Source organism: Cicer arietinum, chromosome 3 (assembly GCF_000331145.2).
Source record: "Cicer arietinum cultivar CDC Frontier isolate Library 1 chromosome 3, Cicar.CDCFrontier_v2.0, whole genome shotgun sequence".
In the NCBI taxonomy this organism is placed as follows: Eukaryota; Viridiplantae; Streptophyta; class Magnoliopsida; order Fabales; family Fabaceae; genus Cicer; species Cicer arietinum.
The window spans coordinates 61,869,362-61,882,151 of NC_021162.2; the positions used below are offsets into that span (position 1 = coordinate 61,869,362).

Genomic DNA, 12,790 nt, shown 5'->3' on the forward strand with positions numbered 1-12,790 from the left:
ATAGAGCTGAATCTCTCTCTCTCTCTCACTTTCTGTGTCCGTGTGTTTATCTATCTCAGACTCAGAGTTCCCCAACCGCATAAACACCTTCTTCATTCATCCATCCTTCCAAGTTCCTTTCTTTTTCCTCTTTCAATATTCAAAACCTTCATAACCATATCTCTGTATTACTATTATCCAATCATCTTCTCCAATATCAGTTACCAATTCCAAAACTCATTCCTCTCATTGATGGATGGGCCATAACCTTCTTCTTCTTCCATGGCTATCCAAAACTCTTTCTCTTCTCCCCTTTTTCTCATCTTAATCCTTCACAGACCACCCATTAACGCCCTTGATCTTCTCCTCATTTTTCTCCATACCCTTTTATAGCCATCAATCACTCTAAATATTTCAACTTTTTTAATTCTCTGGAAAAATATTGAATCTTTCTTGTTAATTCAAATACCCTTTTGAATTTTAATGGCTTCAGTGTTGGTTCATCATGTGGTGGGAGATCTGACGGTGGGGAAACCGGAGTTGGTTGAGTTTCATGTGACTGAGACAGTGGAATCTGCTATTAGAGCAATAGCGGAATCACCTGAAGGTAGCATACCTATTTGGAAGAAGAGATCTCATGGTGTTATTGATAATAGTGATATGAGACAGATGAGGTTTGTTGGTATTCTTAGTTCATTTGATATTGTTGCGTTTTTAGCTAAGACTCAGTTTTTGGAGGATCAAGATAAGGCTTTGAAGATGCCTGTTTCTGAGGTTGTTCTTCCAAATAATTCTTTGCTTAGGTTGGTTGATCCTGGAACAAGGTTAGTACCTTTTTTTTTCATTTAGTTTTAGTTTTGAATTAATTTAATTTGAATAGAACTTGAACTTCAATTCATGATTTAGTTAGAGTAGATTAGGTCCTATTAATCTCCCTACCTTATGTTTGTTGGCATGGTTTAAAATTCAAATTATACTTTTTTTTAGTGATTTTTGCTGCTAATTTGTAGTGAATTTGACTTTGATTTAACTGGTGTGTGTTGTTAGAAAGTTCAAGAATTGTTTTATAATATTTGCTCACACGTGTAAGTGCTCATACCGATGTAGTTACGTTTCACTTTTTCGAATTATTAGCGGTGTCTATGTCTCAGTGTTGCGTCCGGTATCTGTGTCTTCATAGATGAAAATTGAATGTATGTTTGAGCCCGTCATCCTGAGTTTTTTCTAGGATCTGTCCTTCATGTTAATGGTTTTCATATGTTCATGGCAGAAGGAGTAAAGCAGAATTTACCATATATTTTAAAGGGAAATGATGTTTTTTGATTCTAGGCTACCAAAAGGGAAAGGAATGCCTAATGATTGTTAATAATCTCCTTTTGTGTAGGGTGCATGTTTAGTATCTTTGAACTTGGCCTTGGCGTATGGCTACTTTTTCTACCTAATTTATTATTCTTTGTTTTTTTTTTCTTTACACTTTTGTGTAGATATTGATTATTCTTTATCTGTCTCATTCTCAACAGAATTTGGGACCTTATATATGATCCTAAATATACGGTGGCCTAAAGCCTTGAATCTGTGGCTACCGTTCCTTTTTTAAGAACAAAGGTGAAGCATTTTATGTAAAAAATGCATGATGTATTTTTGTATTTATCTGATATTGGGATAAGCCAAAATAAGATAAATGTTCCTCTGCTAATGTGTGATCACCCTTCTTATCATCGCAAAATAAAATGGCTTAATGCTTATGGGTGTTTGTCAATTTTTAGAGACTTGACAACTAAGTATAATTAAAGAAGCTTATTTTAAAGTTTGTTTGGTGATCACTCAAAATTTGAAAAACTAGTTCTTGTTTGATCAGTGTCTGAAAACAAATCCGATGAATATATGGTTTGGAGCTAACCATGTCATATCTGAGTCAAAAGTTTCCTCATTTCCCTCTTTTTTCTGTTTTCACTCAATTTCAAAAGAGGCATCTAAATTTAAGAAATGTCATTTGATATAAGATTAATTTGAAAAATCTAGACAATTTACATTTTAAAGCTAGTTTGAATTGAAGTGTTTAATTCTAATTTGAACAGTCAGTTTTCTGATTTATTTCTTCTGATTAAGGTTGATAGATGCATTGGACATGATGAAGCAAGGTGTGAAACGTTTGCTCGTTCCAAAAAGCATATTATGGAAGGGCATGAGTAAGCGATTTTCAGTTATCTACTATGACAAGTGGAACAAGAATCATGAATCTCCTACCAGCAGCAGCAACAATCTACTCGCAAACCTAAGCCGGAACTCATCGTCTAGTACATCTATCCGTGATAAGTACTGTTGTCTCTCCAGAGAAGACGTACTCCGTTTCATAATTGGTTGTCTTGGAGCTCTAGCTCCACTTCCTCTCACTTCCATTTCCACTCTTGGAGCAATTAATCCAAACTACAGCTATATCGAATCCTCCACTCCCGCCCTCGAAGCAACTCAAAAGGTTCCTCAAGATCCTAGTGCAGTTGCGGTGATAGAAAGCACGCCGGACGGTCAATGTAAGATCATCGGAGAAATTTCTGCGTGCAGATTATGGAAATGTGATTACTTAGGTGCTGCATGGGCATTAGCCAATCTCTCAGCGGGACAGTTCGTCATGGGAGTTGAAGATAACGTTACCTCACGATCACTTCCAGAGTTATGTGTCAATTCAAAAACCGGAGATAATAATTTGGTTAATGGAGGTGGTTCGAGAAAGCCGAAGAAATTCAGTAGTAGGAGTATCGGTTTCTTCAATAATTCGGCAAGCCATAACTTTGGTTCAAGGAGCATGTATAGGGGTAGAAGCGCGCCGTTGACGTGTAAAATGACTAGTTCATTGGCAGCAGTAATGGCTCAGATGCTATCTCATAGAGCAACTCATGTTTGGGTGACTGAAGATGAGAATGATGATGTTTTAGTTGGTGTGGTTGGATATGCTGATATATTAGCTGCTGTAACAAAACCACCTACAATCTTCATTGCTGCTAATAAATCTTCTACAGAAGGGTTTGGAAATGAAATTCAATGTTGATTTTTGTTTAATAGTTTGTTGTAACTTTGGTGATAAAATAATACATTGAGACTGAAAATGGGTTTTGTTGTTTGCTTCTACAAGTATGTTGTATTATTTGGTAATGACAATAAAAAGTTTGCATGTGCTTTTGATTTGATTGATATTGGGAGAACATGGAGAAAATAATGTTGATTGGAAAAATTAAATTAAGAGATGATACAATATCATATATTATTTGAATGAAGGGATGTAAGAGAGAAAGAAAAATGAAAATTTTATTTACGTTTGGATCAGACTCTTTTAAACTGAATAATAAGAGTAAGTATGGTTAACTATTGATTTGAATTTTTTTTTATGACAAAGGAGAAAACTATTAATTTGATATAAATATGATAATAAATCACAAATTTGAGTATAATAATAATAATAATTGAGATTACACTTTAAATGAACCAAATAATTTACCTTAACACCTTATGTTTGAGTATTCTCATATGTAACTTGTCGGACCAAAATTTTCCATGGAGTTATCTTTCTGTTAGAGTATTCTCCTAAGTCAACATTTTTCTTTCCTTCTTACTTTTGCTTTCTGTGTTAATTTATTTTTCTCTTTCACTTTCAACAATAATACCAATCAATCATAAGAGAAATTGAATAAAATTATTAGCTTCTAGATTAATTGGTGTGGCATGATTGAAAGGGATTTAATTAATTCAATAGTCCTTTTGACATTTAAATATTTCCAAACTATTTTGGGGTTTATATATTTTTATCTAAACTATGACAGTACCTTATTGCTTGCCAGTTTGTGGAACATGTTCCACCAACCATAAAGATTAGTATATATTAATCACTTTCATAATAGCTGTCTGAAAAATATTATCGAATTAAAAAGTGTCATTATTAGTTGACTGTGATTTTAATTTCATTTTTCATTTATATTCTCTAATTAGTATTATGTAATTACTCTTAACTTATTATTCACCACTTTGTATTTATATGATAATAAGAATATATTCATAATTAATAAAAAAAAAAGTAATTTAGCAAAATTATTGTTATTCATTTTCTTTCATTTATCATATTTGTTAATATATGGGAAAAAGTCAGGACAATTATTATGAGACAAACGGAGAGAGTAGTATATACAAAGTGGGACTTGCAAATGATATGGTCCTTCAAATTTTATTGGTTCATTATATATGGTCAATTATTATATGATCCTAGGATTAGTTAATTACTAAGTTTTTTTTTAGTATAATTTACTAAGTTATGTTTACATAAAAACATAATTAAAAATATATATTTTGTTAGATATTTTTATTTTTAAATATATCTTTTATTCTTTAATTTAGTCATCAAATATATTTTCTATTCATACATTCAAACATTATAGTGACAATACCACTCAAATTTAAAAAAACTTAATAACCCTTTACTTTTAGAATTTTGTTCATAACCCTTAATATTAATCCCCGACGATGCCACTAAGTATATATCATCTAATTTTTCTAGTCTAGAATTCATTTCCGAGTTGTTGACAAAAAATATCCATTTATGGGTTTAAAATTTGGTCCAATTAAAATTTAGAATTGGTGTATATATTCTGATTAGCCTATTACTACATTTGTCCTTATCTATAAGATGCTTTTGCAAAATGTGATTATCTATTTTCATAGAATTGTACTCTAAAATCTCACTCTTGCATGCTTTGAGGGAGATTGTGAAGTAGTAGCTATATAGATTGGTCCATTAATTGACTATTTGGTTAAGATTCATCTCAATGCAACAGTTCAATTTTTCTCTGACATTATTATGCACCACTAAAAGCAAGAGATAATTTCTACGAGTGGGGCTCCTAAAATCTAAACAAATATACTCATTGTGTCATTGACCAAGTTGGTAAAACAGACCCAAAAAAAAGTGCTCTTGAATTATGGTGATGGTTAAGTGAATACAAAATTTTGGTGTTCAGTTTGAATTATTTTATTTACAATTGAGTCTTTTATTTATTTAGTTAAATAATTTTTTTTTTTCTAAAAAAAATATCTATATCTATACTTATATATAAAAAGAATACCAAATTTTGATATAATATTTTTTCTTTCAATTTCATCGTAGGATTAAACTATTACATTTGTTATTTTATTCTTACTCACCGATCATATAATATATTCATCTTCGTCTCTGATTATAAACTCTCGTTACTTTTTCACATATAATAAAAAAATAGACAATTAATTTAATGTATTAATTTTAAGTATAGATGTTCCTAAAATACTCTTTATACATAGATATATTTAATTTGACTTTTTTTTTTATCTTTTCAGATAAATTAGTAGTATTAATAAGAGATCTAAGTTTCAAGAAAATAATAAATCTATCTTGTAATTTATAAAAGAACTTCTATTTAAACACAATTTTTTTGTCATTTGATACTTATAATTAATTAGAGACATAGATAATAACACATTTTCTTAAAATTTTAAACTAATTTATTTTTATCGAAAAAAGTGGTGCAATATGCATGCTAGTATTATTTTTATATATGTAAAAAGTTTTATAGCATTAACGCATTAAAATCTATCATTTATGTGACTTTCGAAGTAATTATAATTAAAGTCAAATATTTTTAATGATTGAACAATTTTGATTGATTAAAAACGTAAAATTATTTACACCAATATATATATATAAATTAAATCTTTTAATAAAATATTTTAGAAGGAACATTATTTTTCTTTCTTAGACGAGAATGAACATGAAGTGAGAATCTGATTTGTTTTAATTCTTTGAAGTATTTGGTAAGCTTGAATCGAAAAATATTGGAAATGTTGTGTTTAGGAGTGGACAAAGTTTAGTTCTGAACTAGAACCGTTTGAAAATTGAACCGAATTAGTTTTCAGTTTGAAAAAATCAAACCGAATTAGTTTTCAGTTTGAAAAAACCAAACCTAATTGATTTTCAGTTCAAAAAACCGAACTAAACTGTTTTATAAATTGGTGCACCGGTTTATTATTTGAACCGAACTGAACCGGTTTAATTTTTTTTTATATAGGCCAAATTTTACATAATTACCCCTAATTATTTCTAAAAAAAAAATTGGTTCAAGTTTTATGAAATAAAAATCAGTTCGGTTCAGTTTTTTCAAACTAAAAATCAATTCGTTCGGTTTTTAAACTGAAAATCAGTTCGGTTCTAGTTTTAAAAAATCAGTTCGAAAACAATTCGGTTATCAATTTTTATAAACCAATTCAATTCAAAAATAATTTAGTTTAGTTTTGCAGTTTGATTCAGTTTTTGGTTTTTTTAAACACCCCTAATTGTGTTCTTATAAGATTATGGATAGAGGACATATTTTTCTTTGTAATTGGCTCAAAGCAAAACATCAAATTGATATTGTGGAAATTTGAGCTCAACGCGATTATTCGGATAATTAACAGTTTTCTGTAACTAGATTCTTTTAAGTGTAATATTGACGCTGGTTTTTATCCAATATTTACAAAAAACTAATTTTAGTAATATATACATTTGTGATCTTCATAATTAATCGAGTCTCTTATTATTTATATTCTCTTGAAAGTACGTAAAACTATAAGTCTTCTTAAAATTCTATAAGAAGTGAGAGAACTAGACCTACATAATATTTTCTTAAAGTTAGAAATAATCAAGAGATAGTTATAACTATAATTGTCGTCTTTGTTGACAAATGAGCAACACTGAATATTTACAACTAATGAATTTTATCAACCGTCACTTTGTATTTCTGATTTGATATTGAATCGAATGCATTGAATAATAACAAATACTGTCGTGATCAATATTTACCTAATATTATTTAAGTTATTTAGAGTGCTGGTCATGTTTTATAAGAAATGTTGACGTTGACTGCAAATTGTGTGGCCACATTGTGGCCCAGAGGCTTGTACCGTTTGATTTTGAGTTCCACTCCAAAAACTCATATCGCATTTTTCAACACGATAAGTCAAATTCCATCCCAATCATAATAAAAATTTAATTTATTAAATTTAATGTCTAGTATGTACCCTTATTATGTTGTCATTCCTAACCACTAGAAGAAAATATATAAGGTAGTATTCTGGAAATACAAATATTTATTGCCATTTTTTTTACGGCCAATGATTAATTATTCATTTAATAAATAAAAAATAATAAAAATAGTTAAAAAAAAACAATTATGTTAATAAAATCAAACAAAGTACATTTAACGTGTTTCACCAAATGTATTAAATCATTGCAAATAATAATTAAAATGATAGTATTAAGTGTCGAACTTTAGAATTGAGTTATACTATCGAATTGTGTTTAATTATTAAAATTGAATAAAAAATATCTGAATTGATTGAAATAATATTTGAAACTAACAAGAAGTAATATAATTAAACTTTTATAATATGAAAAATGTAAAGATGAGTTTCACTTCGAATTGTTGGTTTCATAATTAATTCTAGTTACTAAATTCCTTTATATTCTCTTTATTATTCTTGACTTAATGTCTTAGTGAGATAACATTTAATTCCAAAGTAAGTTCTAATTCTTGTATCGTAAAACTTAATTCTAATTTAATAAAGTTAATGTCATTAAGTAAATTTGTCAAAATAAAAATAATGTACTATATTATCTTAATAGCTATCTCCTATTTTGCAGCTTTATGTTGTTTTATAGAATAAATTAGCAATTTCATTCTATTTTATTAACAATTATCTCCTATATTTTCATCTAATAAATAAATAATAATAATAAAAATAAGTGAAAAATAAGGGAGAGTTGTTAACAAAATAAAATAAAATTGTTAATTTATGTTTATTTGCAATAGAATGCAAAATAGAAGATAATTGTTAAAATAATATAATATGTTATTTGTTTTAATACATCTACTCAACCGCTTAGTGTATTTTTTTTATTTCAATTTAATGTATTTTTTATTTTATTTTATTAATATAATTTAATTTTTAAATTATTTAAATTATTTTTATTTATTAAATCAAAAATTAATTATTTATTATTAAAAAAAATGCAATAGATGGTGGCATTCCGCTTGCAATCTCTTAAAGGTAAAAAAAAAAGTAAAACATTTTTATATATAAATTTTAATGTAAGGTATAATGTAAAAATTTTAAATGAAAAGAGGTTGAAAACACGTATTAAAGAGTTTTATAATATCTTAATTTTTCGCACATATTAAAAAAATTGTATAAAAGAAAGAAAGAATATATTATTTTTATTAAATTAATTTTATTATCTATTGATTTATTATCAATATCATAAATGTATAGTACAAAATATTATATTAAAAATGATTTCAATAATATTAATTAAAAAATATAATAAAAAAAAATGTATTAATTAAAAGAGTCAAGTGTTTTAAAATAACTTTTGAGTGCAAATAAGTCAATTATTATACGATAAAAGATATTTAATTTTTATTTTTAATGCAATACTAATAATTACTTTTCCAATTATCTCATTTAATTAATTTTTAGGTCACTTTAAAATAAATATTTTTTACTTTAAATTTATGACAATGGTAATAATAAATAAATTGATACGAGTACTTGATAATGGCAGTTTATTATAAATTTTATTCTTTATTTATTTATATATTTTTTGAATATATGTGAAACAGTTTAATGGAACCTTAATTTGGCCCAGTCTCTGGCCTAGCGTCTGATCCCAGGGCAAGTAATGTTCTAAACCGTTATAATTGAATATAAATGACTCTACTCGTATAAGTCACATAATCAATATTGATATTAAGTGCATTTGTTTTTAATTTTTTAAGTTAAAAATTATTTTACAGAGTTTGAACAGTGTTTGTTTTAAATTTTTAAAAATGATTTTATTAAAAAAATTAATTTTTTAGCTAAAAATGAAAAGTTTAAAATAATAGATTTTCATATATGACTTTTACAACAGATGAGAAAAAAAAATTCAGTTAAAAAACATTAAATTTAACTTATCAATTAGAAAAAAAAGAAAAAACAAAATCCATTAAAAAAACACTGAACTTAACTTATCAACTAGAAAGAAAAAAAACTATGCAATTACCTCTACCTTATTTCTTTTAAATCCCAAATTGTCTTCCATTTTTAATAAGTTTTTATCTTAGTTACATTTTTCTCCGTAGCCATTTTTTATTTTTGCATGACGTTTTTTTTGGTATGTTTATTTATTGGTTTTTTAAGGATATTCAATTACAATGATCAAAATTTTAAAACGTGTCTATGTTATTGTAGTTTTAAAAAAATTATTTTTAATATACAAATAAGTTAAAATTTATTTTTTTTAAAAAAATTATTTTTGTAATAGTAAACAAACTGAAGTTAAAAAATCATTTTTTTAAAAACTTCTAAAAAATAATCTTTAAATTATTTAAAACAAATATCATTTTTATTTAAGTTCAAAGAAACGCACCAATTGTTAAAATGAGAATGAATTCGGTCATGTTTAATAGTCACTCCAATTCAAATCAATTGATCTATTTATAAAAGAAAATTTATTTTAAAAAAATTAAATTGTTTTTTCAATATATATTTTTTTTCTTTAATTCTATCATTTAATTAATACTACTTATATAATTTATAATCCTATATTTTTTACTATACATTTATGATATTAATAATATATCAATAACTATAAATTTTTTTTTTTGATAAAACTAGTATTCTTTCTATTTTTTTATGTATTTTTCTTAATATGTGTGAAATATTTAAATGACTCAATCATTTTGAGATAAAATAAAAGATGAATAATATTTTTATTAAACTATTCTTATTGATCAATTTACGATTAATATTAATATAAAATGATATAATTGAAGAAAAAAATAATAATATTACGTTAAACTATTCTTATTCATCAATTCAATAAAAGTGTTTTAATAAATAATTAATTTTATTTTTAATTAAAACCAATTCAATTAATTATTATCTAAAAAAACAGTTAACAACCAAACCAAACGTGACAATTAATTTAAAATGGAGAGAATAACATTTCTCAATGTGTGAAGACTAATCTTATTTTGAGTAATTGCAATGGAGAGAATACATATAATGATCAATGATTTGAGGTATTGAGATTATTCAAGGGCTGGCCTCTTCAATATTCCAAGATAGAATTTTTAAACAAATATTTAAGAGATCCATTAATCTATCAATTTTTTGTAGATTGTTTGCACAAACACCAATGTGAGTACCACCAGTACTATTTCTACATTTCCTTTTCAAAAGTGCTTTTTAGATGAACCAACATAATACAAGCCCCAATACTCACAACAAAGGACGTCCTTCCAAAAAAGATGAATATTTGGGATTTAGAGATTTGTTGAGATTCAAAAAATAAAAACAAATAGTGGAAACAAAAAGATCTGGAATTTGGAGATGAATATAAAGTTGAAGTTATGTGTTTAAAATGAATTTGGAGATCTGTTTTCTCTTTTGAAGATGAATATTGGGTTTTTTTTTTAGGATTTCTTTTATTTTTTTAAAAATGATTATAAGTGTTTAGTTAGTTATCAGGAAAAGGATTTGATGAGTTATCATTAATTATGATCGGTAATAGGTGATATAAAACCAAAGTTCATATATGTTGGAGATTGTTCATGTTTGATTTTTATTATAATTAATTTTAAAATAATTAATCACGTTTTTTCAATAAAAGATTTCACATGAATGGTAGATTTTATTTAAAATATTTTAAGGTAATTTTGGAAATTTGATGGATTGTGGAGTGCTATGCCTACTGTAAAAAATATAAATGTCAAATGTCATCTTGTTATTATTGTAGTGACTTAGAGGTCATTTTAGAAAATTATACCAGTACTCGACACTAATACACTCCAGTTTTATACTCCTACATTTTATACAAATTACCCATTTTATCATTTTTTTTTAATTTTTATCCTATTAAATTCCACTCCGTTCTAGAAAACTTAAAAAATAGTTTTTTAGAGCTAATGTATTTTAAAATTTTTAATTTTGTATATCGAAAAACTTTACACAAGTGTGTTTTGGTAGGGTTTATAAACTTTACACAAGTGAGTTTTGGTAGGGTTTATTATTTAAACCCTAAACTCTATCTTTATATACTGAAATTTTTTTCTATACACATGTATTTTCAAAAATTTAAAATTTGTATATTGAAAAACTTGAAAAAATATTTGGTACTCAAATATGTTTTTTGGTGAGTTTTTTTATATACATATGTATATTTTAAAATTTGAAGTTTGTGTATCAAATTTTATTTTTTAAATTTTCTAGTACAAGGTTAATTTTTTTTAAAAAAAACATGTGTTATGGAATTTTTTTTTTAAATTTTCCAAAAATTTAATAGGATAAAAAAATAAAATAAAAATTAAAAAACAATAAAAAAAATAAAATGGATAGTTTGTATAAAATTTGGAGTAGAGTATAAATATAGAGTGCATGATATAATTTTCATCATTTTATCTTGCTAAATGGGTTGGGCCACATTTCTTTCTACTTTGGGTTGTCAGCCTCTAGCGACTAGCAGGCCGATAGAAATATCGACCACATAATCCACATTTATACTCTTATTCCTATATCTTATATAAATAGTTCATTTTACTCTTTTATTTTTAATTTTTTTTATTCCAATAAATTTAACTTGAATTTCAAAAAAAAAAAATTAAAAACTGAACACAAGTATATTTTAAAAAAATTTAAACTTTATGTGTCAGAATTTTTTTTCAAAAATTTTCAGAATATATTTATACATAATTATGTTTAGAAAAATTTACACTTCGTGTCTAAAATCATTTTTTAAGTTTGTCGGAACTTTGTGCTATGAAAAACTTAGATAAATTTTTTGAAACACAATTGTGTTCCTGAAAATTCAGAACATGTTTTTTGAATAATTTTTTAAAATTTTCTGAAACACAAATATTTTCATAAAATTTCAATTTTGTATTTTAATTTTTTTTAATATTTTTAAAACATATTTGTGTAGTAGAAATTTTATTTCAAATTTTTGAATACATAAATATATAACAAAATACATAAAGTTTGAATTTATTTTTTAAAAAGAGTAAAATCAATGTTTTATTAAAATGTAAGCGTATAAATATAATTAGGTGTATATAGGGTAACGTTTTATGGACTTGATCAAAAGAGTTATAAATTTGTTTAAAGAAACTAGTATAAAATAACAAATAAAATATAATTATTTTACATAATATTTTATTTAAAATTGTAAGTGTGTATAGTTTTAATTTTTAAATTTTGCAAATAAGTACTTTTTGCTAAGACAAACAATTTTAATATATTAATTAATTAATTAAAATTATATTAAAGGTCAAATTTGAGTTTAAAATTACTTTATAACTCTACTACTTAATTCTTTTACATCGATCTAATTATGTAAATATGATCTCTAATTTGTAATATATCAGTCTATCAAGTTTTTCTATTAAAAGAAAAACATTAAATACATGCGTGACATATTCAAAGAGACAAAACATTATTATCTCGTGGTCTCATGTGTTTTTTATATTAGATTTGAATAATTATTTTTTATTGTTCTAAGAGACAACATTTACATGTATGTTAGTTAGACTTGAATGCCCATATCTTCGTATTTATTTTTGAATGTGAGGACTTCTAATTTCCTAATTGTCCCATGAACTATTATGTTTAAGAAATCTTACCTATTTTTTTTTCCTCTTTCGGCTCAAATCATAAGTCATTTTTTATTTTACACCAATGTAGTTAACTTTGTATAAGTAAGAAATTATGAATTACTTTA

General features: G+C 25.5%; 1 protein-coding gene across 1 annotated transcript; it reads left to right on the forward strand.

The window, feature by feature from the left end:
- Positions 1 to 3,168, forward strand: LOC101504451 (CBS domain-containing protein CBSX6). The gene is made up of 2 exons (XM_004492770.4): positions 1 to 803; positions 2,089 to 3,168. The coding sequence occupies exons 1-2, from the start codon at positions 463 to 465 to the stop codon at positions 3,023 to 3,025; spliced, it is 1,278 nt and encodes a 425-aa protein (XP_004492827.1). The 5' UTR covers positions 1 to 462; the 3' UTR covers positions 3,026 to 3,168.
- Positions 3,169 to 12,790: the final 9,622 nt, after the last annotated feature.

What these genes read in the sequence shown, in the direction of transcription:
- LOC101504451 (XM_004492770.4), top strand. Translation starts at nt 463, where the DNA reads ATGGCTTCAGTGTTGGTTCATCATGTGGTGGGAGATCTGACGGTGGGG. An exon ending in TTGGTTGATCCTGGAACAAG is followed by an intron (nt 804 to 2,088) that starts GTTAGTACCTTT and finishes CTTCTGATTAAG; the next exon opens with GTTGATAGATGCATTGGACA.